Genomic DNA, 24,374 nt, shown 5'->3' with positions numbered 1-24,374 from the left:
TGAAAGTCGGTAGGTCCCGGCTGGTAGGCGTGGGAACAATGCGAGAACAATTCGGTCAATCCAGAAACCAGCTTGAAGCCTCAGCAACTTCAACGTTAACCACCATGGTAGCACCCCGGGGAGCACGCACTTTCATGCGCAATTGGTTTGCCATCGAGGTACATTTCCCATAGTCTGTGCTTGCGTGAGCTGACCGGTTCACTGTGCTCAGGCAATTCCTATGTGAGCTCGTATCTCCGCGTTGCTAAAGTTGAATTTTTATTGACGACCGAACAGCTACGCCGTTATTGGTTTGGCCGTCGGTGGTGCAGGCTGGTATTTAACCCGCCTCGCTCGTGGTCCTACGGGTACATCATACCTTCTTTCTGACTTTATTCGTATCTGCTAACGAACGAGTGAACAGTTGTTTGGACGAAGAGTAACCCAACTCCCTGGAACGACGTCAAACAAGATGAAAACACCAAAATTTTGGATGTCAACTCGAGGTTTGCAAAGAGGTGTGTCGTATGCGTCATGCGTGGGCTGGGCTAACCCATTGGTACTGCTAGCTGGTCGAGGGAAAAACTATAACTTTAGCTCACGCTGGAGGAGTGCTATACCTTTCTTTCGGTCGTGCTCGTTGTCATATTACAGTTTCAATTATATTCCTGGATATGTTTTCCACTATTCATGACAGTTTCATGTGACCATGTCATATGCTTCGGGCCGGATAGCTATAGCTGCTTTTAGTTCTTGAGACCGGATAGTGTTAAAGGACCACGTTGAACGAATTGCGATTATCCCACTGACGACCTGTACTAGTCTATCAAGTGGTATGGTGGTCCACTTCGACGATCCTGATCCTCTTTATCCTCTTCCTCCTCTTGATGAGATACCGGATGATGATGCTGACAAGCCAAATGATACGTACAAGCTGGTAACTCGCATGCTCGACATTACGGCCCTGTGCTGACTCTCGATCATCAGACTACGACGTCGAATGGCTTCCCTGCGGTCATCTTTGGTACTGCTACGTTTTCCCGCATCTATAATGACGCCGATCATATCTCCGGAGTAACACCATTACGGGCTGCCAGACTGGCTCTACGGTAGGTGGCTTGCTAGACGGCATGGCATATATTTCTGAGAAGCCGACAGCTATGGTATGAATGTATTCGATACTGCGCCATTTTATGGGGATGCCGAGATCATCCTCGGGAACGCTCTTCGTGCTTTGGGGCGTGAATTCCCTCGTGATTCGTATACGTTGGTACGTGTGCTCATGCCATGGTGAAAGGAGGGTTAACAGCAATGCATGTAGGTCACTAAAGTCGGCCGCTATCCTACCGAATTCGATTATGCCCCTGAAGCTATCGAGAGTAGTATCGCGCGCAGTCTTCGGCGCTTGCATACCAACTACTTTGACATCGTATACTTGCATGATGTCGAATTCATTGCGGACGAAAAGCTCGCGAGAAGAGGAGGAAACCATGTTGCTGCTCTGGGAGAAGAGAGCGAACAATATGGCTTGAATGAAAGTCAGGAGGACGAGGCTTATACGGAAAAGGATCACAAAGTTTTGTCCGCTGTGAAGAAGCTTTTTGAGTTGCGAGATGAAAAAGGTGTTATTAAGCGAGTCGGGATCAGCGGTGAGTACAGCTTTAGATCTGGATCAATTTCCGGATACTAACAAGCGCGTGTCAGGCTTCCCGCTTCCAACCCTCCTACGCATCGCAATTCTCATCCAGAAGCGCCTCGGGAAGCCGGTGGACCTCGTGATGTCCTACTGCCACCTCACCCTGCAGAATAGCACGCTCGAGCAATTCAAATCCGCATTCGGGGCACGCGCGGGAGTGAAGCAAGTTATCGCCGCCTCGCCGATAGCCATGGCTCTCTTGCGGCCTTCACGTTCTCTGGACTGGCACCCGGCGCCACTCGAGATTAGGGAGGCTGCGCAGAGGGCTGCACAGGTCAGCCAGGAGTGGGATGCGTCTGGGACTGGTCTTCCTGACTTGGCGCTGCAGTATACGTTTGCGCGGGCGAGGGAGATTGGGGTGCCCGTTGCGGTAGGGCTTAGCACGCTTGAGGAGGTCCATGCGAGTGTAAAGGCTTGGCATGAAGTGGATGCTGAGGGGTTGACGACGAAGGAAGAGTGGGTTGCTCGTGTTAAGACCGTGCAGGACTTGTTCAGGGATGTGCAAATGCTGGACTACTCTTGGGCGACACCTTGATTTAAGTTGGCAAAGACGAGTATCATGTACAATTAAGTTTGCGAGGAGAGTAGTTGATAAAGCAAATGATATTTGAACTGATACAACTACAATTACTGGTGTGATTCAAACATTACCGCGCAAATCACCTTGTCTTGATAATTCCTGCGTTGATGAGTTTCATAATCTTCTGACGTACGACAGGGTTTTTCATGTGATCTTGTAATGCGCCAGGGTTGCCTTGCGCTTGCTGCAGAATCTGCTGCATCACGGGGTCACCCATGATTTGCTGCAGAAGAATTTTCGGTTAACACCACGACGATAAAGCAAGTTCGGATAATACTCACAGCGACTTCGGGGTCCTTCATGGCTCGCTCGAGGGTCTGTTCCTCCGTCTCGTCGGAACGCTGAGTAAACAATGCTTGCTGAATCTTGTTCTCCTGAGTTTGAATCTCTTGCGCGTGTGCATTGGCGGTGTCGGCTGATGAAGCGGCTTGTAAAGCTTCAAGAGCCTTACTATAATCGCGCATCGTTTGCAGGATCGTGGCTTTCCGGATGTATGCCTTGACTAAAGCTAACGTTCAAAGATGGCCTGCGGACAATTGGACGCAATCAGAACTCACCGAATGTGGGATCGACCTCGATTGCTTTGTCGGCATCCTTCAGCGCTTCAGCCAATGCCATGAGTTTCATGTACGCTGCTGCCCTGTTGTTGTATCCTCTTGCATCGGAGGGATCACGCTTAATACTCTCTTCGTACAATTTCACGGCCTTTGCGAAGTCACCGCCTTTGAATGCAGCATTACCTTCCTCGCGCGCGGTAGCAGACTTGGCGGGGTCTATGTATGCCTGCCGCTCGGCCTCGGCAATGGCTTTCTCGGTGGCTTGAAGCTTCGCGAGGATGGCAGCGTCACGGTGTTCAGAGAGTGACTTTTGGAAGTACTTCTTCGCGGACACTAGGTCGTTCTTTGCAGTGTAAGCAGTCCCGATACGGCCAAAAATTTTGGCAATGATCTTGTAGTCTGCACGGAGCTGTATCTTGCGTCAGAAGGTGTCTGGTGCATAAAAGAGAGTAACTCACTCCTCGGCCTTCCTCAACAGCTAATTCGCACGTTGTGATACATTGATCGTACTCTTTCGCCTCGAGATATGCAGCACCGAGATTTCCGAGGAACGTGATGTCCTTTGGCCACAGATCCCAGGCCTTCTTGAAGTATTCTGCAGCTTCAGAAAAGCGTTGCGCCTTGTAGTGCGCCTGTGCCCTGAGCCTTTGCGGCGAGTGCGTCTGCCTTGGCTTTGGCCTCCTCAGCGTCTCCATCTGTCATTTCAACATCTTCGGGCTCGTGGACTGGTGCTGGTGGTGCTGGTGCGCGTGCTGGTGCTGGTGCTGGCGTTGGCGGAGTCCTCGATGTGGATGCAGGCTGGGGTCCGAGGTGTTCGAGCCTTTGGGGGAGGCCCATACTTGAAATTGGGTGGGAGCCCGTCATTTTCATCGTCGCGCGAAAAACCTTGCATATCGATGCCCATCGCTACACCAAGAACGTCGATCATGCGGGAATCTGACTGGAGAGCTCTAGAGAATGGTTAAGTGCTGTCAAGGGACAGTGATTTTTGACTTAAACGTACGAATCAGCGAGTGCGGGGTTTTGTTGGAAGAGTTTGAGCTGTGGAGGTTGTTGTTTAGTTACATGGAGCGGAATGTTAGGGGATGATCTACCTTTTGCACGAACGCTGGGTCAGCCATATGTTTTTGTGTTCGGGGATTAGTTGCCAGCTTTCCAATGAGGCTTGGGTCTGAAAAGTATTTTCCGAGGCCTAGGGACTCAGTTACATCCCTACCTGGATTCAGTAGCGCGGAGTCAGTGACTGTTCTCATCTGGTTGGGCGAGGGTAGCCTACCCTTTGCGTCTTTCACCTCTTGTAAACCCTTGCGTAAGGCAGGGCTATCCTCCAACTTAAGACCAGCTTCATATACCTCGACAGCCTCATCATATCGTCTTGCACCGTGTAATGCAGCCCCTTTTCTCGCGTAGCCTTTGGACCACGACTGATTGAGCTTGACACACTTAATCGCCGCATAAGTATCAACATGCCAGACCCGAATCTGACAGTGCACACCTGTTCTGCGTCCTCTAGCGCTCCAGCCCACTGCTTCTTGCCAGCTTTCGCAGCACTCCGATTTGAAAAGAGGACATGGTTCGAAGAGTCGATGGCGATTGCAGCTGTGAATAGCTCGATCGCTTTGTCGTAGTCCTTGGCAGAAAAGGCCTTGTTGCCCTGGTCTTTCAGCGCATTCACCTGTAAGGCGTTAGATTATCTAGTTAGGCAATGAACTAGATGGTATGTTATACACACATCTGACATGCTCGTTGAAATTGAGGGTGTTTGTAGTAAAGATGGATCCTTTCAGACTTTCACCTTGATAATATTACTCCCCCTCTGAGCCCTGGTACTTTTATATGTACGATCCTATTCCAGACCACAATTGAGGAACTTTCTAGAATTTTCGAGGAATAACAGTCCAAGATTGGTCACCCAAAAACGTTATCTTATCAAATAATCTAACAACTGTCTACGAGGACTACTGCTACTCGGGTACTAGTCCTCGCTAGTTCCTACTCGACCTCCAACCGTACACTAGAACGAAGTTTGTTTGAACATTCTAGGATTCGTGACAGGGCTTGAAATAAGCTTGAGATGCTGCAGTTGCTGCACCATCAGCTCCCGATTGGCTCACCTCCAACATTCACAATAATTCGCTTCATCACGCTTGCAGACACAAGCGGCGGGGGCGGGGAAAGAGATTGGAACAATAATACAACTTCAATCAACGCTTCTTTACTGCGCAGCCGACTTCTCCAGCAAGACAAGTTCACCCTTGAGCCTTTTCAGTTCCGTTACCGCAGCATCTACGACATCCTTTGGCTCCTTATTCTCCTTCAGCCTACGAACAACTTGTCCATGCTCCAAAATCTTTGCTTCCAAAGCAATAACTTCAGGCGATTTCGGCCCACTGACCACCACGCCATTCGGCGCAGCATTAGCTTTCTTTGCTTTGCGTTTGGACGTAGGTGCCTCCTCCTCCTTCTTAGCTGACTCGTCGCCGCCAAAGCGCACCTTCCACACCTGTTCCATTTTCTCGTCAATGTTCTTGAACAGGTGATCAGGCTGGCCGATCTGGTGGCCCGAAAGTATATCCGTGGAGAGCACCTCAGGAACTACACGCGCCGGCGCATTCAGCTGCAGCAGCAGCGCATCCGAAGTGGCGGGCATGAAAGGATATATGAGAGCCGAAAGAACGTAAATCAGGTTGATGGCACGCGATACGACTTGCGCGCATCGCTGTGGGTTTTCTGTCATCAAGGCCTTGTTCAGGCCCGAGGCTTGCAGGTAACCATTACCCCGGCTTGAGATGAGCATGACAGTTTGAAGACCGAGTCGTATTTTTACGCTCTCCATCGCATCAATATAATCTTTGAGTAACGTGTTGACATCGGTGATAAACTCGGCATCAAGGGGGTCATTGGGGGACAATGGGCCGGGAGCATCGCCGCTTTCTGGAAGGACGCAGTCGTATTGGGCGGAGAGGAACTTGAGGGCACGATTGACGAAGTTACCAAAGCTGTCAAACGAGTAATCAGTGTCAGTCCAGCATGTTCATTTTGACGATTACTTTTTGAGAAGGATATTATTGTTGGCGGCAATCTATGAAAAACCAGAGGGTCAAGAAGGAGTTAGTGATAGGGACGCAGACCAACTTACACAATCCGCCCACGAGAACATGGCATCAGCAGTTTCCGGACGAGTGGAGAGCAGATAATACCGCCATACGGAAGCGGGAATTCCAGTTTCCCTAGCAGCGGGCCCAAACACACCGCGATTTTTGCTCTTGGAGAACTTTCCACCCTCATAATTAAGGTATTCTGTATGCCAACTGGTCAGAAATGAGACTCGGTCTGAAATTTGATGCTCACCGGTGGTTGATAGATGGTGTAGTGTCGTCCAATTGTTGCCATCCGCGAGCAACATGGCGGGGAAGTATATAGTGTGGAAATAAACATTATCTTTGCCCATAAATTGATACAGTCGAACATTATCCGGGTTGAGCCACCATTGTTTCCATTCCGGGGTATATTCTCCGGTGATACTGACGTAGCCAATGACCGCGTCGAACTACAGGGAAAGTGTTATGACACGGTGTAGACAAAAGTATTGTCAACTAACCCAAACATCTGTCGTCGCCCATCAATATACCGGAGAGATTAAGGGGAACTAGCTACTCACACAACACTTTTCCACCCATCTCCTTATCATCTTCTCGACCAAGAGGTGGAATAGGAACGCCCCAGGCAAGATCTCGCGTCACCGGAGTAGGTTTAAGTCCGCTTTTCATGCGCGCATCTACGATCTCGCCATCGGCATTGATTGTGGCATTGGGTGACCATTTCCCTTTCTTCCATGACTTCTTGATCCAGTCTTCTAACGCTGGTTGAGCAGCATCTAGTTTGAAATACATATGTGAAGATGAACGTGCAACGACATTGTGAGTCTTATCAATCAAGCATCGAGGCTCGATTAGGTCGATAGCATCTAGCGTGCGACTGCATCCATCACATTGATCGCCACGAGCATCCTGGGACAGATAGTGAGAATATGCATTATTATTAGCTGTTTGACGTACGATAAAGTTGCAATGAGGACAGATACCCTCTACGTAGCGATCAGCCAAAAACCTGAGGCGAATGTTGGAACTGTTTTATTAGCTTTTAGCAACACTCACTTTTTGCAGCCTTCACAATACGTCTGATCTTTGATATGCCTTTCTAGATATCCGTGTTGGCCGAGGTTGAGGTAAATTGATTGACATATCCTGTGTTTCGGTGTTAATGAGTGGTAACGAAATTGTATTTTTGCACTGACTCGGTATGTTTGGCGGTTGACGTGCGCCCAAAGAGATCGAAGCTAAGGAAGTTCAGTAGAGAAAAACAGTGCGTGTGGTGGATACGCACCCGATATCAAACCACTCATACGTCTCTTTATGTAAGGCGTAGTATTTATCGCACAACTCTCTTGGAGTTATACCCTCCTTAAGAGCCGCAGTCTCTGTGGCGGTTCCGTACTCATCAGTTCCACAAATATAGAGAGTACGTCGATTCCGTGTCCCTGTAAAAATGTTGAGAGGATATAGGATTGTGCGAGACTATCACTGACGGTTGTATCTATCAAGCAAGGATGTTTTTGAGCACGTATCACAAGACACCAGTAAGTGACTCACCGGCTGAAGACGTCTGCGCTCAAGGTGCTTCCTATAATATTTCCTAATGATGATTATCGTCGTCAGACTTATGATATGATAGAACATCTGACAACGCACCAAGATGAGGTACATTATTGCAGTAAGGCAAAGCGGACGTGATAAGGATGTTTGTTTCCCCATCCTTTGGTAGTCTGCGCCAACGACAATATAGATGATAAATTGGAAGCTATGATCTGATAAACTTACACGGCGCCCTGCCCAGGATCAGGAATAGATCGTAGGACATCGTCCGTCACTCTGATTTTCTGAGTCATGACTCCGAGTCGTTCTGGTGCGTGTCAAAGCAAGGTGAGTTGAAATCGCTTAGATCTTGGACCCACTGTTATAATACCGAGTGCAGGACCCCGGATTTCCCTCGAACCGGTGTCAATGCTGCCTCCGACTCGAGTCATCTCTTTTCACTCGATGGATGTTTGGTTACACTTCAACTTGCCGCGAAGCCGCACGGAATCACCGACTCATCGATAGCTGGTAGATGACCATCTTAATGAGCACTCTGGTGCTTCTCTCCTTCAGCACCTACAATTTCTTCCTTTCCAACTTGAAGCGCTGCAGCGAAGTCACTGTCTATTAATAATGCAACTCCGTGTCGGTGCGACTGGGAGGTAGAATTGATCGCCCAATGCAGGTAGATACATGTCGTGTAGCTGTTGTGTCATGCGCTATAGGAACCCCTTGCTCCGTGTTCGTTCGCTGTTATGTCTCACCACGAATCCGATCTTGTTCTACACCACAGTACAGCTTTCACGATCAACCAAATCACCTCGATTTCAGAACGCAAACAATGGTAACCATCGATACCACGAACCTCAGAAAGAATTGGGCGCCTTCGAGTTCTGATCATAGGGAGAGCAAACGCGAGCAAAACGACCATTCTTCAGAAGGTCTACAACACCACGGATGAACCGGAAATTCATGATACTAAAGGAAAGAAGGTGCGGATGATGATCTATGCCATGCGCGTGTCTATAGCTGATCAATGGTAGTTAGATCGATGTTGCCGCCGTGAAATCCTCGATCAAGGTGTGTACACCATTTGCCCTGGGGCATACATGCGCTGACGGACGCTCAGCGTGGAAATCACAAATGAGATGGTGTTCACGAGCAATCCTGATTTCGTTTTTCTTGACCCGTGCAGTTTCGAAGCGGGCTCTGAAACGAATTCGAGAGTATGAAGAAATATGTCTCAGGACGCGCAGACGCGACGATTTGGAGGAGCGAATTCATGCTATCTGGCAAGTAACTCCCTTCTGATGTTCCGCGCTTGTTGATTGCCGTCAAGTATTGTCTTCCAATGGTTGAACATTCCGGTGAGCTTGCAACTTCATTGTCACTTGCCGTGCTGGACTAAATGAACAATCTTGAGTTCCCGTTGTTGTGGTGTTCACCAACTTCGAAGCTTGGCGTCCAGCTGCGTGTGGAGAAATCAAGAAGCAACTGAAAGGGTATCGGGAGAAGAACGCTCGAAGAGGATTGTCCAGCGCTTCGAAGAACTATTCACGAACACAGGTGTCTTGAGTGAGTTGTTCCACATCTTTGTTTGCGACCGCAAAAAGACGTGTTTTTACTAGGTGTGGGCCATTGGGTCAGGACAGATAGCGATGTCGCTGAAAATCATACGGATGATTTTTCTGTATGTTGACAGGCATGGTAGGTGTCTCAGCGCTTGCGGCTGTGTGGTCACTGGTCGTATGTGGATTCATAGCAACACCCAGTAGGGTAAAAACAGGTACTGGTGCAGTCACTGTTTGTAGTTGACCAAAGACCAGATGACCATGACTTCGTGAACAATGAGCATGTCACTGGATTTACATAGCCCAATCAGCACGGCGCCAATATGCGAGAACGGTGACAGCCAGCCACTAGTGGACTTGCTGGATCCGCTAAAGCATGTCTACATACTTACCAAGGGATTGAGAACGATATGATCATGTACACCGATCGAACAAAAGGCTCGAACCCAGACAATATTATGTAAGTAGTACTGTACCCCGGAGTCTGTGACAGACTTGCGATAGCCGCTGACGCCCCAGTTTCCGACTCCGCCAGGTCTATCATCCTTAATTTCAACACTTATGTCAAGACCTGTCCCAGCTGCTATCCTGGTATCCATCTTGACAGTTTAAGTTTATCGCGGGTTTTGTCCTGCGCGCTGAAAAAAAATTGACTGTCATTGAGTTGGGTGAGAGTTAAGGATGTGTGTGCGGTACATTGCAAGGGACGGTAGGCTTGACTGGCTCTCAATGATCACCATCCTGACATGTGCACTTTCAGTATTGCTGCACTGCAGTGCGGTAAAAAACATTATACTACGACTTTGGATGTCTTTGTTTTGCTCAAGCCACCGCTTTGGGCTGTCTTGGGCTCACGGCGTATGCTTGGAATTTGCTCAAACTCCTTTAAAGCTAGGTCCAAGCCAGGGCTCTCAGGCCAAGCCGGGCCTGACCATGATGCTGATCACTAATTGCAATACGATGTAAATCAATGTTGCAACAACTGCTCGGAGTCACACTGCACCAGAGGCTATGGTCGTAAGTGAAATAGATTTAATCTGCTTGTCTATAATACGCTGGACTTCCTATCTCTGCCTCCCATAATGATGACAGCTTCTTCCAAACCCACAGAAGAAGATTGGCGTCCATCCAGCCTTCTTGCATCTAACGCACTTTCAGGTCACCAGGGCTTTGACTCGATAATATCTGATGCAAAGTCCACTGCTGATACTACAGCCGATTTCTACTACCACGGTCTGACGAGTCGCAGATATGCCCTTGTCGGAGTGGCATGTTCAATTATCTTTAGCTGCTTATTCATCATTGCAGGTGTTATCACTTGCACCAATGGCATCCTAGGAGTAACCAGGCTGGACCGTGTTGGAAATGTTCCTCACTTAGTACAGGGGATATTGATGCTAATCGTCACATTATGTACCGAGTCTATAGGCTTCGTACACGGCGTCTCATTGCGCTCTGCGCTAGCCTCGGAGTCTCGGCTTCGTTTCAATACCAATTTACGCCTTCTCACTGCAGCTCGTGGATGGTATAACCCCAATGGCGCGCTGCTTAACTGCATCTCGGCTGTCCTCCTCATTATATCCTACAGCTCGGCCTCAGTCATCATATGTCTGGACCAAAATGACTGGAAGGCATCCCAAACAGTCGATGATGTTATTGCCATCGCAGGGATACCTATTTTCATTTTGGGCGTCGCACTCCTTCTCCAGGCGATTATCGCATTGTCAGGGATGTGGGCTGTCAACATCTTGACGTGGAGCTCGTCACCTTTCGACTTGACCGCCGCACTAGTCCACCACGCACAATTGACCCTTACTACTTCCCGGTGCATGCGTCGTGTGTCTGACATAGACACGTATGGAGGACCAGCGAAGCCACAAGAGACATAGCCCTCTGCGTGGCATGCTTACCCTAGCGTCCGGAAAGTTGTCATTTTTCTTTGGGTCATCGTTGCAGCATGCGCTGGATGGGCCGCACTCGTCATGTATATCTGGGACCACGTTGTTGACAAGATATATTTCGCCAGCGACAATCCTCTTACCCTACAAACGTGGTCGTTCTTCCGGAGCGCGTCGTCCAATTTCATCATGTATTGGATGCCAGGTTCCAATCTTGAGATTGGGATTCTGCTCTATCTCAACATTATATTTCTCCAGGGACCGTTGACGCTGGGGCTACATTGCTCGGAGCTCATCGCGAATGTCATCCGAGATGAAAGACAGTGGAGATGCGCTACCAGAAGCAAAGGACTCAGAGTGGCGATGAACCCACTGGAGTCGATTTTTAATCATCCGATCGGTCTCATACTTTTCATCGCGAAGCCCTTCCTGCGTGAGTCATTCACCCCTAGTATTTTTTTGTTAATGTCATTGAACACTATCCTCGACAATCACAGACTGGATGTTTGGGCTTTCATTCGGCTCGCATATCTTCGCCGATAACGAGACCATAGACTTCATTTCGACAGTCATGCACACTGCCCAAGTACGCACTTCCTGCCCATGTAAAATTGTTACAACATTCTCACACGTATTTGCAGATCTGGAACTTATGCATTGCGCTCTTTATATTTTCCTGTTTCTTCACTTTCGTCGCACTACGCCGACCGTCCGGTCCCCAGCCAGCTGCATATGGCCACCTCCAGACGCTCGCAGACCTTGTGGACGAGTGGTCGCCTGTCATGTGGTGGGGACACAAGGAGGATGGAATTCCGTACTGTCATGCTGGTAGGTACTTGCATACTCATGGTGATGCTGCATTGACACTTTTGAAAAGGGACAAGCGATCACCCACTGCCGGATGTGAAGATGCACTGCGTTTATGCTGGTTCTGGCGTTGGGTCACTGGTACCCCTCTCGTGAGAGGTACTTTCTTTGCTTTCAAAAGTAATTTCTTGCAGTGATTGATAGGGGCGGGAGGGACGTTTTGACCGGAACGGACTTGGAATGTGGAAACGGACAATTTCAGTACCATATGTGTGTGAGAGGTGCAATATTACACTGTCGACCGATGTCGACTCCTCGTGGGTTGCGCTCGCCTAAATAGATACCCATAGTTACTCCTCTAGATCTTTAGATGACTTGGTTTTCATTTTCGATGTTTAAACGGAGATACGTCATCCGATGCATTCACACAACCAGCCATCATGCCGTTGAACGAGACATACGATGTGTTGGGTTATGAATAGTGAGACTGTTCCGGCATGATAAGCTGAGATGAAATATTTCATAGGTGTTCAAGCTAGGTGGAGGTTTGAAACCTGCCGACAAAAATACCACAACATATCCTTGACCTCCTCCCGTGCTATGCACTATACGTGGCACCCCAGCTTCAATTGCTGAGCGCGGCGCCCACCTGCGGACTGTATTGGGTTTCAACACCCATTTTTTGGACCTCATCATATCGTGCTCTGTTGTGTGCTGTGTAGATTTAGGCTTGCACTCGTCAAATGATTGATGTTCATTCTTGTTTCTTATCATGAGAATTTGAGGACCGGCTCGGAATGCTGAAGCGGATAGGCATGACAACATTGGCGATGATTGTCGAGACAGCATGCAGCCTGGGGGAGTAAGTCATGTATATGAAAGTCTGGGAGACCGTGGTAGATTTATAACAGACAAACCATGTAGGAGGCAATCACAGCATCGTATCATTGTCTTGACGAAGGGGAAGATATCTGACAGACAACCAAGATGACAGGAAATGATGCGAATGTATCAAGTAATTGATACCAACGTGGAGCGTATGTATGCTGTGGACATGACAAGGCAGCACCTGAATATGTTGAAGTCGGATGGGAAGAGTAGGCAATAGACGTCAGATACGAGCAATCGCGAAGATGAGAAGCATTTTCATAACAAGGGACGCATCATCAAGTGAACCTAGTACGTCTGCTCTGCTCGGTTCCTTTCAGGTCCATTCTGCCGTATGGTGAGGGTATTCTACATCTTTGTTTGCGACTGCAAAAAGATGTGGGCCATTGGGTCAGGACAGGTAGCGATGTCGCTGAAAATCATGAGGATGAATTTTTTTGTATGTTGACAGGCATGGTAGGTGTCTCAGCGCTTGAGGTTGCGTATCCGCTTTCGGTATCATGATGTGGATTCATGGCACCTGGTGCTAGGGTAAAAACAGGTACTGGCGCAGTCACTGCTTGTGGGTGACCAGAGACCAGATTGACCATGACTTCGTGAGCAATGAGCATGTCACTGGATTTACATACTAGCACAATCAGCACAGCGCCAATGCGAGAACGGTGACAGCCAGGCACTAATTATCACGACTTTTGGATCCGTCTACATACTTACCAAGGGATTGAGAACGACATGATCATGTACACCGACCGAATTGAGCCGGCTAACAGTGCACGCCCCCAGAGTTCCAGAGTCTGGACTGACAGACACCGCTGAGCGCGGACGCGGACGCTGGCAGTTTCCGACTCCGCCAGGTCTCACAATTTCAACACTCATGTCAAAGATCTGTCCCAGCTGCTATCCTGCTATCCATCTTGACAGGTATCGTCCTGCGCGCTGAAAAAAAGACTGGCGAAATAAATCGTTGCTGAGTTGGGCGAGTTAAGGACATGTGTGCAGTACATTGTAAGGGACGGTAGGCTTGACTGGCTCTCAGTGATCACCGTCCTGACATGTGCACTTCCAGTATTGTTGCACTGTAGTGCGATAAAAAACCGTATACTACAACTTTTGATGTCTCTAATATAGCTGGTTTTGCTCAAGCCAGCCGCTTTGGGCTCACGGACTATACTTGGAATCTGGTAAGCCTAAGCTCCTTTAAAGCTAGGTCCAGGGAAGGGCTTTCAGGCCAAGCCAGGCCCGACCATGATGCTGAACACTAATTGCAATGTGATGTAAATTAATGTTGCAACAACTGCTCGGAGTCACTGCACCAGAGGCTAAAATGTCGTAAGCAAAACATATTTAATCTGCTTGTCTATAATACGCTGACCTTCCTGTCTCTGCCTCTTATCATGATGGCAGCTTCCTCCGAACCGATAGAAGAAAATTCGCATCCTTCCAGCCTTCTTGCATATAACGCACTCCCGGGTCACCAGGACTTTGACTCGACAATATCTGATGAGAAGCCCACTGCTGTTACTGGAACCGGTTTCTACGACCGCAATCTGACGAGTCGTAGATATGCCCTTATCGGAATAGCATGTTCAGGTATCTTCAGCTGCTTATGCATCATTACAGGTATTGTCACTGTAGCCAATCACGGAATTGTGGGAGTAACCCCACTCGGGCTCAGCATAGTCAATCTTAATTACCCTCTTCAATTGTCGTTGCAGTTGGAAATATCGACCCTGATGCTTGTCTCAATCGTCACGTTATGTGCCGAGTCTATAGGCTTCGTACACGGCATCTCATTGCGCTCTGCGCTAGCCTCAGAGTCTCGGCTTCATTTCAACACCAATTTGCGCCTTCTGACCGCAGCTCGTGGATGGCGTAACCTAATGGCGCCCTGCTTAACGGTATCTCGATTGTCCTCCTCACTATATCCTACAGCTTGCCCTCACTCATCATATGTGTGGACCAGCGAGTCCTACACAGCGTGGATGGATCCATCATACAAGAGAGCGGGAGCGTCGCCATCGCCGGGTTACCTCTTCTCATTTTAGGCGTCGTACTCCTCCTCCAGGTGATGATCGCATTATCAGCGATGCGGGCGGTCAAGATTTTGACATGGAGCTCCTCACCTTTCGACTTGGCCGCCGCACTCGTCCACCACACACAATTGACCCCTGCTACTTTCCGGTGCATGCGTCGTGTGTCTGACCTAGACACGTATGGAGGACCAGCGAAGCCACCAGAGACACAGCCCTCTGCTTGGCATGCTCACCCTAGCATCCAAAAAGTTATCATTTTTCTTTGGGCTATCGTTACAGCATGCATTGTATGGGCCGCAATCGTCATGTATATCTCGGACCGCTTTTTTTCCAACGGCAATGCTCTGACCCTACAAACGTGGTCGTTCTTCCGAAATTCTGAGGGAAATGACATCATGTATGATCTACTGAAGGGCAGTCCTGAGGGGTGGATTCTGCTCTTTGTCAACATTGCGGTTGTCCAGGGACTGTTGACGCTTGGGCTGCATTGCTCGGAGCTCATCGTGAATGTCATTCGAGACGAAAGACAGTGGAGATGGGCTACCAGAAGGCAAGGACTTAGAATGGCGACGAACCCGCTGGTGTCGATCCTTAATCAACCGAACTGTCTCATACTTTTCATCGCGAAGCCTGTTCTGCGTGAGTCATTCACGCCTAGTATTTTTTGTCAGTTTTATTGAACACTATCCTTGACGATCACAGACTGGATGTTTGGGCTTTCATTCGACATAGGTAAATACGCCATTAACAACACCCTAAGCGGTTTTTTGATATTTATGTACACTGCCCAGGTTTGTACTTACTGTATGCAAAATTGCTACAGCATGCTCACACATTCTTTCAGATCTGGAACTTATGCATCGCGCTCTTTATAGTTGCCTGTGTCTTCACTTTCGTCGCACTACGCCGACCGTCCGGTCCCCAGCCAGCTGCATACGGCCACCTCCAGACGCTCGCCGACCTTGTGGACGAGTGGTCGCCTGTCATGTGGTGGGGACACAAGGCGGATGGAATTCCGTACTGTCATGCTGGTAGGTACTTGCATACTCATGATGATGATGCATTGACACTTTTGAAAAGGGACAAGCGATCACCCACTGCCAGATGTGAAGATGTTCTGCGTTTATGCTGGTTCTGGTGTTGGATCATTGGTACCCCTCTCGTGAGAGGTACTTTCTTTGCTTTCAAAAGTAATTTCTTGCAGTGATTGATAGGAGCAAGAGGGATGTTTTGACCGGAACAGACTTGGAATGTGGAAACAGGCGATTTCGGTTTTATATGTATGTGACAGGCGCAATATCACACTATCGGCTGACGTCAACTCGTCGCGGGTTGCGCTCGCCTATATAAATAGACACCCATAGCTACTCCTCTCGATCTTCAGACGACTCGGTTTTCAACATTTCTTGTTTTCGATGTTTGAACGGAGAGATACGTCAGTCCGATGCATTCACAACCAGCCATGCCGTTGAACGACATATACGCTGTGTTGGTATAGTGAGACCGTTTAATCGAATTCATGCTAGCTTCTGCGTCGGAGTCCACCATGAGTTCCTCGAACCCTAAGAACGAGGCGTGGTCCCTGCACAAACATCTGCACCCGCTAAAAATTGTCAAGGCCAGGAAATCCCAGATAAATTAGTAATCAAAACACATATTTTTAGCCTTGGATATTTTTATAGCACACATTGTACAGTCTACACGTCATTAATCAAAACACGGCCAGCTAGACAATTGGGACCTGCCACACATGTACAGTTTTCCTCGTCGCAAGCGGAGTTTTGAACGAGTACTCTCGCCTTGTTCGACAGTCACTGCCCTTCTTTTCCCATAACGAGTGTCCAGACTAGCCCTCTCCCATCAACCGAGGCCATTCTCACCCATACGCGGCTCATGCTCTGCAAGATAATTGCACTCCCCCTGTCTTGTTTCGAGGAAAATACTGAGACCACCGTGGAATCTTGGTGTCTCCGAGCTGATCATCTGCTGAGTGATGGAAGCTTTGTACACCCATGCTGTCCTCTGCTATTCTATGCCTGACATTTTCTCATTGCTACAGGTCAGATCATGGCCGTCAAGAGGTCTCGGGCATCTCTTGTACTCGAATCTACCCTCTTGAATCATGAGTGACGGGCCCTGCAGGGACATCCTTCCATCCCAAAAGTTTTGCCTATGGACGATTGAAGTATTTCGAATATCTTGCTGTGCAGCTTCTCGGGATGAACGTTGATGAAGTGCGGGCATCCTGTCCTCTATCGGCAGTAGTAAGCACCTTAGTGGTCGCTGATCAGATGGTATGTAACATAGCAATATCTGGTCCATTAGCAGACTCGTGGTGACCTGCGCTAGATCTCAGCTCCCGAACACATACAAAAGAACAAACTTGTCCACTGCGACCTAAAAACTGGGAACATCTTCATCCACCCTACCGATTCCAGGCATTTGTACCTGGTCGACTAGTATGGGCTCGCTTGGGATATTGCACATGAGGCCTAACTCAGCCTCTTGTACCCCTGATATCGCATGGCATCGGTGCACTGGGGCACGTCAGCCTGAATATGCACCATGGTATCCGTAAGTTGATCCAGTATTATAGCTTCCCTCTTACCTGACAGGATTGTAGGATTAGCTCCGCGTGATGATATATAATCTCTTGGCTATACGCTCCTCAATCTTGCTGTGGGAGACATTCCATGGGCATACAACACTCGACATGGAACAAGTAAGAATCACGAAGTTCAGGTTTGGGTCAAAAAGCAGCAATATAGCGGCACTGACGTGGCCCCCAATAGACTACCTTGCTCTAGTCAATTGATTGACTATGCACGCAGCTTGAAGTTTGATCAACTGCCAGACTTATCAGCTGCTGCATTTGCAAACACAAAAAACTCGTGCACCAGCTGGCTTACTGGACCCTGCCACGATCGAGTGAAATATTCCAGCTGAGGCTTTTCAGGTCTCCTGGTTTTCATGGGATATATTTTTTTTCGACTGAGCGCCCCTCTATAGACTCCGTCGCGTCCTCTTATATGCGCAGATACCATTCTCTTCTGCCATGGACAGATCGTGTGCTGCCAAATTAATATTTGCACAACGTTTGAGGGCCACAGTGCTCGAGTGGGTCATCCATTGTTCTGGCGGGATCTCGGTCTCTTCCATGAAAAATGGAATACAGCGGCTGTTCTCTGGCTTGGAATAGACAGCAGCCAAAGCGAGCTCCAGAGTATTTTAGTCATCTGTATCGGACAGGGAGTCACTGACACAAATGTTGTTCTCGTCTCCTCATCGCTTACTGAGGGCAGTTTGACACCGAGTCCCGCTTGACCACTCTTGACTCTTACTGCTACAGGTTATTTCGGCTGATGCAATTTGCGTGCTATCCGGGTAAAGAACTTCATATTCCTTCTCGTACTTAAATCAGAAAAGCCAGTTTGGTCTATCTAGGTCCAACCTGTTCCTTCTCCCTGATCAATCAGAAAAACCGACATTGATCTCCTACAGAAGCTTGATGATAACACCTTTGCAAACACGTTATTGTATTTGGACCGATCAGGTGCTTACGAACATTCCTTTGTCAAGATCTACTACAATTGGGCCGGATTCTTATCATGGTAATGGGGAAGGACGCGGAGCATGGTACGACGAGAGGCAAACTGTCAAGAAGCGTCGCGAGGAACTTGACCAAGGTTCAAGCGGTTAAAAACGTGCCCTGCCCGATAGTTATTTCGACTCGGACTTTGAGTGATGGGGGGACTATCAGGCGGAACTGAGCTCATCTTTGACGGCAGGTGTGGATTTTTTTGGATCCTTGGTTAATGTCCGTTGGGGTCGAGCCCCACGATGGACATTACCTACTTGTATGCACTTGTATCGTATATCGTCTGTAAATGTATGTGTCAGTTTCGAACAATGGATCCGGCGTAAACGGGAACGTCAAAGCAGCGCATTACGTTGTGCGAAGGCAGGGCAGACTAACATAAAGGAGGACGGTCTCCTCGTGTGCGTTACATTCTCGCATTTGGCTGATCAATGGGTCTGGTATGCGATGTAGGTGTTTGTTGAGCGCGATGTGACAGGCACTGACGGTCGCCTCTGCTGCCTTTGATTACTGATATCGAAATGTCTCGCGATGTGCGTTTTATGAAGGGCTTCGTGATGTCTAGTACGGTACCGTACGGCGACGTCCGTAGCAGAGCCTGTGCATGTTGAGCCGTCTCAGGTCTGCAATGCAGGGGTCTGCTAATAATACACATCGCTTGTCAAAAAAAGAACACATAGAATGGTCTGAACTCTCCTTTTCGAATTCACAACAAGACTTCCTTAGCCGCTCTGTGGCGTCTTCGGGACTAGCATGGGTAAGGCTGGCTATGCATCAAGGGTGCATACGGCCAGCTGCACGCCGTCCAAAGAGATGTTTGTGAACAAATCTAAAATCTAAGAAAGGATTTAGTACAAAGGCTAGAATCTGAGGAAGATAAGGAGGGCAACGGACAATAAACGAGGAACAGAAAAAGAAATTGAAGATAGGCCTGGACATTAGGTTCCGATAGTACTGCCATCTAATACCTTCCTCGTCGCGTTAGCGTAGGACCCGCGATTTTCTCTTGCTAGTATACACAAGTTAGTACTACGTACCATTTTGGTCGCACAGCTCCAAGATTCAGATGCCTTTAGCCCTCCCCTTCGAATTTCGGAACTCAAATAAAATGAAGTCTTCTCGAAACCCGTGTGTCCTCCGGCACGATAAGACAATTACTACATATCCGAGTCCGACTATCCTCATCTCGGATACCTTTAGACTTGCACCTTCTTGAAAAGAACAGAACGTGATGGGTCGACCGGTCAGATCTGAAGAAAGTAACGTACGAGGCTGCACATATGCGTTGTGACGAGATCTCGAATTACGAATTTCCGTTCATGATGGCCAGAAATTTGGTGCCGTTGAAATTGAGCATCCGTATGTATAATGTATTTCCCCTGCAGTAACCAGTTGGAAGGCCGCAGTGCGCAGTTAATCGAGTAGGCTGAGCCCTCGTCAAAAGTCCGTTTTCTCTCAAATTCATGCTGGAGCTGTAGAACATATGTAAGAAATCCAACCGTCCTCTCGGAGACTTTCAATTCATGGATACAGCGGATGCGCGCATATAATACACAAAAACGCAATACACAGAAAAAAACGCAATAAGTATATAAGTAGGAAGAACCAAAAAAGACTAGGTAACTAGGTAAGTATGTCGTACGTGCATCTAGCGAAAGGATCGGACACGTGTACAAGGGTCGTCGTACTGTGGGTAAAGAGGTGGGTAATGGGTTTGCGTCGGGAGGGGGTGCGTTGGGACGGGATGGGGGGGTCATCGTTCGATGGAGTTAGCTGGGGGTCAAGCTAAGCTTCAAGCCCCGCAGGACTGAACTGGAGGGTGGGTGGTGTGGTGGGTGGGGAATAGTGGCTTGGTGTGGGGAATGGGAATTGTCGCTTGGTGTCGGTGTACATAATCGTGTGTGTGGGGAATGCAATGCAATATCGCTAGAATATAAAAAGTACAGGGTGAAATTTCAATCATGCATTCGCCATTCGATGACACAACAACCAAACAAAAAAAGAAAGGAAACTACGCGTATGCGATGGATATGAACATGGCACGGGATAGTGCACGAGAGAAACGTATATGGAGCATGGGAGATAATTAAGAATGCAGCGTCGGGTAGCTAGAAAGTGCGATGCAAAAATGCCAGATAGGTAGACGTTTGGTATAGGTATCTAGATCCAAAATGAAAATGAAAACGTACATGTCGTCGCAGTGGGTTGCGGCGTAGTGGTCGTGTCTAGTGTTGTGACTGTATGCAGCGGGCAGCGGGCGGGTTGATTACATGTGGCACGTCTCGCTGCCAATGCCCATGTTAAAGTCTCATCCCCTCTCCCCTGTAGGCCGCTGCATCACATCTAGAAACCGCGCCCACTCTGCCTGACTTAACGACGCTCCCCACATCGAATCTTCCTCCACTGGCGTCGGGTATGTATAGGGGTATGACGAACTGCTCCCCCCTATGCTGCCTTGCACGGGATAGGGCCGTGTGTCGGGGTAAGATGCTTGAACATGTTTCCCATCAGATGGAGGCGGATACGATCGTACAGAGTCAGAATATGGCAGTGTCTGCGATGGCGCAGGTGGCGGTGGTGCAGGGTACGGATTCCCTGACCCTGACGCCGACCCTGACCCTGACCCTGACGCAGATGGTGGATATGGATTCCGTGCGGGTGCAGGAGCCGGCGGATCCGGATACGTACTTGTCGAAGGTGTAGCACCAGAAGTAGGCACCGTCCTCGAAGCCCCATCCACATACCTCGCACCCTCATATGACCCCCTCACATCACTGTACCCCCTGTTCTCAGGGTACGGATAAGGCGGAGACGTATTAGGCGGCACGTATCGCGGTTGAGCTGTATGAGTGTGAGGCGGGTAATCCACGCTATTCCTCCTCGCGCTTGCGTTCGGGCTTCCGCCAAAAACCGCTGCGCCATTATTAGGACTCCCAGCTGCGTACCCACCCGCTGGACTGCCTAAGTAGCCGCTTGGACTGCCACCTGAGTAGTTGGGGGGGCTATCGGCTGCCCCGCTCCGTAATGAACGGGATTGGTCGTGATAGGGGAATGCGAGAGTTTTGACGAGCCCGAGAACACGTCCTTTGACGGTTTCGCGTTCGCTTACTTCCATGTCTGCGAATCCGACTTCGTAGAGGGGTTGGAGGGCGCCCAGGATATCGAGTGCGCGGTCTGCGACTGCTTGTCCGCGGCTTAGTTCGAGAGTGCCGAGTGCTTTCTTGATGTTTGCACGGAAGAGACCTGCGCCTGGTTGGTTGGGATTTGAGATGAGTTGGAAGGAGAAGAACATGGCGGCGCTGAATACGTGGAAGGGTCCCCAGGACATGTGGCCTGGTACTGCTAGGCTGGCATTTGCGAGAAAGTCTGGACGGGCGTGATCGACGAGGGTGATGAGTTTGTCGGCACTGCCTACTGCTATGTCGAGGCTGTTTGCTTGGCGTTCGGATTTGGCGGCATCTTTTGGGTCTTTATCGGATTTTTCGTGCTTGTCTTTGTCGTTGGAGGAAAGGAAGGGTGATGCGGAAGCGTATGGTCTGTGGAGTGTGAAGCGGATGTGGTAGTAGCTTGTTCGGATGATGACGCTTTGTACGCCTAGTCTTCTCGTGACGATGTCTGGGCTTGCGAGGGCGCGCGCGATTCTGAACTCATCCAGATCGAGCTCCTGGGGTAAGTTGTCCATCCAGTTGGCGAGTGCCTTATCGTGTGCCATGATCGTGTCGTATGACACGGAGCGAAGCGAGACGGCAGTGTCCATGATGTCGCCTAAGACGTAGGCGAGGCGAAAGAGTGCAAGATTTGGTGCGTAGAGTTGACGTGGTTGTGGAGGGTTTGTGGGAGTGACGGGGGAAGCGGAAGGAAGTTGAGTGTCAAAGTGGTGGGAAGCTACGGCAAGAGGACGACCAAACATGAAAGCTTGCCATCTGGGAAGAATTAGGCGTGTACGTAAGAGAACCGAAGGAACGGACCGTTCGAGTAATATGATATGCCACCATGCCCAACGTTTTCTCTCTGCAAGTTCCTTGTTCATTCTCCACCTAGATGGGTCGCGGTGTAGGCCCATTGCTAGGCCCATGCTGACTAACTCGGCACGAATTGCCCAAATTTCCTCACTATCTGTCTTGCTGAGGTTTAGATAGTGAGAACGGATCAGGAGACATTCGACGAGTTCGAGGGTGTAGGTTCTGGACTCTGCACGATGTCGATCGAGTGCTGTGCGCATGACATCGTAGAAGCGTTTTCCGAGTTCTTCATGGTTATCTGCGAGATGTGCGATGAGTGGGTCGCGGTGAGGCAAGTAATGAACGGCGATAGCCATGATCATGCAGACAGTCGCGAGGACGACTCTATCTGGAGATGAGCCGCTCTTGAAGCGAGACCACGCGGTAGTGAATGCGGGTTGGTTTACGTGACGGTAAATCCAATTGCAGTATTCAAAGTAGTAGAGGATGAGTGCGTCAATTGTTTCGAGTGCTGGGAGGACCTCTAGGAGGTCTCTGTCGTATTCATGAGTGGAAGCTGCGATTTCGTCTGTGACGAGGCCTTCTATGGAGGGGTGTCTGTCCATTGGGTCGCCTGAAGCGCGTGATTCGTTCTGGATTGTGTGAGGAGGATAAATGGATGAGAAGAAGAGAACTAACCATTGTGAGGTGGGTAACGACAGAAGTAGTGCCAGCGTAGAAACCGCCGTGTCCCTGGGAGCCGATCATGCCGGGAGGATTATCACGATCAACGGAGTCAGAGTCTTGAGGCTCTTTCTTGAGTGGACTTGGAGGACCTGAGGGTGGAGGGTCGAGTGGACGTTTGAATGGGAGATTTCGGTGGTTTGCAATGATGAAAGTTTCGAGTAGTGAGACGCTGTGTTTCAGACGAGTTATTTCTTGCATTGGATCCACTCTAGAAGCATTTCTGGTTATACATGAAGACATGAGACTTGTTTGAATGGAAAAAAGGCATACTGGTCATCTGAACGTAGGTTTAAGTCTGATTCGTGACCACGAGCATCCTGGTAGCATAATGCGATAGTTCCTTGGTGGTATTCAGTGGTTTTTTTTTGAAAAAAGAAAAAGGATTGGACTGACCTCTGAGAACACAACTCGAGCATGGTCGGTTTCTGTTGCCGTCAGTAGTGGTTGGTATTGAAGTTAGTGTGGTTTACTGACCTATCACACTTTAGTTTTGAGTTTCTACAAGGTTCGCAGTTGATAGCTTTTCTTGCTCTCTTTGTTGGTGGTCTTTGATCATGTTCGCTAGGAGGAGGACTTGTTCTTGACCTAACATTTGTTGATCTTGGTTGAGTCTTTGAGCGAGGTTCAACGTCTGCCATTGACGCTTGAGGGAGGAATTGAAATCTGAATTGAACCGTTTTCACTCGGGTTTTACGCTCATGTGCAATCTAACCCTAATCCGCCCCCACATGCGAGGCACTCTACTGCCATAACTGATGATACTTCCTAATTTAGTATCTCTTTCACTCGATTGGGATTCAATCTTACTAAATTAAACACTCCGCCGGGCCCCTTTCAAGACAGGAATTTGCTTCCGCCGTCAATTTCCAATTTGGTTCCGACTAGTACGCTCTGATCCACACATTTCTAAATTAGGTAATATAATATGCCATCTAAAAAACGCGGCCTTTGTGCATTGTTTGACCCTGATACTCGACCCCCCTTCACACTATCTCCGCCGTATAGATCCCATCAACGCCGTCTCACCTTAACCCCCCGCGGTATTACGTATCCTTAATGGGGCAATAAAATCCTTTCCCCACATGTTCGCTCCAGTCTCGTGACTAGCTCTTCCTCTTCACCTCAATCAATACAAGTTCCTATCTTGCTCTGCACACCCTCTTCACTCACAACGGGGCAATCAATACAAGTTCTTATCCTCCCTGCCGCCGGGAGAACAGTCCTGAACCCTCTTCATGCACTTTGGGATCTGTGTTGATATGAAACATCCCTAGCAGATTTCTCGGTGAATGTGAATCTGGGGTGACTCGTTTTGACCTTGATTTTAGATCTGAGACGCTAGTCCATGTAAATCCTGCTTCTGGCGCGACGCTGGATCTACAGCTTTTCAACGATACATCACTACCATTTGCGCTCTATTATGTCGCGGTACAATGTGCATG

General features: G+C 48.9%; 8 protein-coding genes across 8 annotated transcripts; 5 read left to right on the top strand and 3 right to left on the bottom strand.

Annotated features, from left to right (window-relative positions):
* Nucleotides 1-56: 56 nt before the first annotated feature.
* Nucleotides 57-758, top strand: F5891DRAFT_1021857 (uncharacterized protein). The gene is made up of 5 exons (XM_041361204.1): nucleotides 57-158; nucleotides 212-222; nucleotides 277-347; nucleotides 404-497; nucleotides 549-758. The coding sequence occupies exons 1-5, from the start codon at nucleotides 105-107 to the stop codon at nucleotides 568-570; spliced, it is 252 nt and encodes an 83-aa protein (XP_041228507.1). The 5' UTR covers nucleotides 57-104; the 3' UTR covers nucleotides 571-758.
* Nucleotides 759-2,253, top strand: F5891DRAFT_1106442 (NADP-dependent oxidoreductase domain-containing protein). The gene is made up of 5 exons (XM_041363656.1): nucleotides 759-916; nucleotides 967-1,088; nucleotides 1,138-1,249; nucleotides 1,301-1,628; nucleotides 1,684-2,253. The coding sequence occupies exons 1-5, from the start codon at nucleotides 815-817 to the stop codon at nucleotides 2,208-2,210; spliced, it is 1,191 nt and encodes a 396-aa protein (XP_041228506.1). The 5' UTR covers nucleotides 759-814; the 3' UTR covers nucleotides 2,211-2,253.
* On the bottom strand, nucleotides 2,254-4,700 carry F5891DRAFT_1021849 (chaperone). The gene is made up of 11 exons (XM_041361203.1): nucleotides 4,545-4,700; nucleotides 4,308-4,487; nucleotides 4,089-4,254; nucleotides 3,907-4,028; nucleotides 3,816-3,853; nucleotides 3,652-3,762; nucleotides 3,521-3,593; nucleotides 3,271-3,444; nucleotides 2,813-3,221; nucleotides 2,537-2,757; nucleotides 2,254-2,478 (listed from the first exon to the last, which is right to left on the bottom strand). The coding sequence occupies exons 1-11, from the start codon at nucleotides 4,551-4,553 to the stop codon at nucleotides 2,335-2,337; spliced, it is 1,647 nt and encodes a 548-aa protein (XP_041228505.1). The 5' UTR covers nucleotides 4,554-4,700; the 3' UTR covers nucleotides 2,254-2,334.
* Nucleotides 4,701-4,764: 64 nt separating this feature from the next.
* On the bottom strand, nucleotides 4,765-7,790 carry F5891DRAFT_1106438 (tRNA synthetases class I (M)-domain-containing protein). The gene is made up of 14 exons (XM_041363655.1): nucleotides 7,693-7,790; nucleotides 7,564-7,637; nucleotides 7,465-7,507; nucleotides 7,401-7,408; nucleotides 7,199-7,352; nucleotides 7,110-7,151; nucleotides 6,970-7,059; nucleotides 6,871-6,922; nucleotides 6,474-6,822; nucleotides 6,414-6,421; nucleotides 6,164-6,362; nucleotides 5,952-6,112; nucleotides 5,863-5,894; nucleotides 4,765-5,811 (listed from the first exon to the last, which is right to left on the bottom strand). Exons 1-14 carry the CDS (start codon nucleotides 7,758-7,760, stop codon nucleotides 5,028-5,030), a joined length of 2,064 nt encoding a protein of 687 aa, XP_041228504.1. The 5' UTR covers nucleotides 7,761-7,790; the 3' UTR covers nucleotides 4,765-5,027.
* A 2,312-nt stretch (nucleotides 7,791-10,102) lies between these two features.
* Nucleotides 10,103-12,110, top strand: F5891DRAFT_1214242 (uncharacterized protein; the record flags this gene model as incomplete). The annotated part of the gene is made up of 5 exons (XM_041369274.1): nucleotides 10,103-10,875; nucleotides 10,936-11,351; nucleotides 11,416-11,504; nucleotides 11,560-11,746; nucleotides 11,796-12,110. 5 exons carry the CDS (start codon nucleotides 10,103-10,105, stop codon nucleotides 11,879-11,881), a joined length of 1,551 nt encoding a protein of 516 aa, XP_041228503.1. The 3' UTR covers nucleotides 11,882-12,110.
* A 1,900-nt stretch (nucleotides 12,111-14,010) lies between these two features.
* Nucleotides 14,011-15,812, top strand: F5891DRAFT_1186071 (uncharacterized protein; the record flags this gene model as incomplete). The annotated part of the gene is made up of 5 exons (XM_041366638.1): nucleotides 14,011-14,511; nucleotides 14,577-15,285; nucleotides 15,349-15,437; nucleotides 15,491-15,677; nucleotides 15,727-15,812. 5 exons carry the CDS (start codon nucleotides 14,011-14,013, stop codon nucleotides 15,810-15,812), a joined length of 1,572 nt encoding a protein of 523 aa, XP_041228502.1.
* A 990-nt stretch (nucleotides 15,813-16,802) lies between these two features.
* Nucleotides 16,803-17,106, top strand: F5891DRAFT_948491 (uncharacterized protein; the record flags this gene model as incomplete). The annotated part of the gene is made up of 2 exons (XM_041374811.1): nucleotides 16,803-16,940; nucleotides 16,996-17,106. Coding segments are annotated over 2 exons (249 nt in total), but the record flags the coding sequence as incomplete, so codon positions are not given.
* Nucleotides 17,107-20,276: 3,170 nt separating this feature from the next.
* Nucleotides 20,277-23,631, bottom strand: F5891DRAFT_133952 (fungal-specific transcription factor domain-containing protein). The gene is made up of 6 exons (XM_041370619.1): nucleotides 23,407-23,631; nucleotides 23,326-23,357; nucleotides 23,203-23,272; nucleotides 22,885-23,152; nucleotides 22,213-22,838; nucleotides 20,277-22,167 (listed from the first exon to the last, which is right to left on the bottom strand). Exons 1-6 carry the CDS (start codon nucleotides 23,568-23,570, stop codon nucleotides 20,553-20,555), a joined length of 2,775 nt encoding a protein of 924 aa, XP_041228500.1. The 5' UTR covers nucleotides 23,571-23,631; the 3' UTR covers nucleotides 20,277-20,552.
* Nucleotides 23,632-24,374: the final 743 nt, after the last annotated feature.

This window comes from Suillus fuscotomentosus (genome assembly GCF_016647785.1).
Source record: "Suillus fuscotomentosus strain FC203 chromosome Unknown F5891scaffold_15, whole genome shotgun sequence".
Taxonomy (NCBI): Eukaryota; Fungi; Basidiomycota; class Agaricomycetes; order Boletales; family Suillaceae; genus Suillus; species Suillus fuscotomentosus.
Note: the sequence above shows the minus strand (reverse complement) of the source record. Positions and strands in the feature narration are given on the sequence as shown.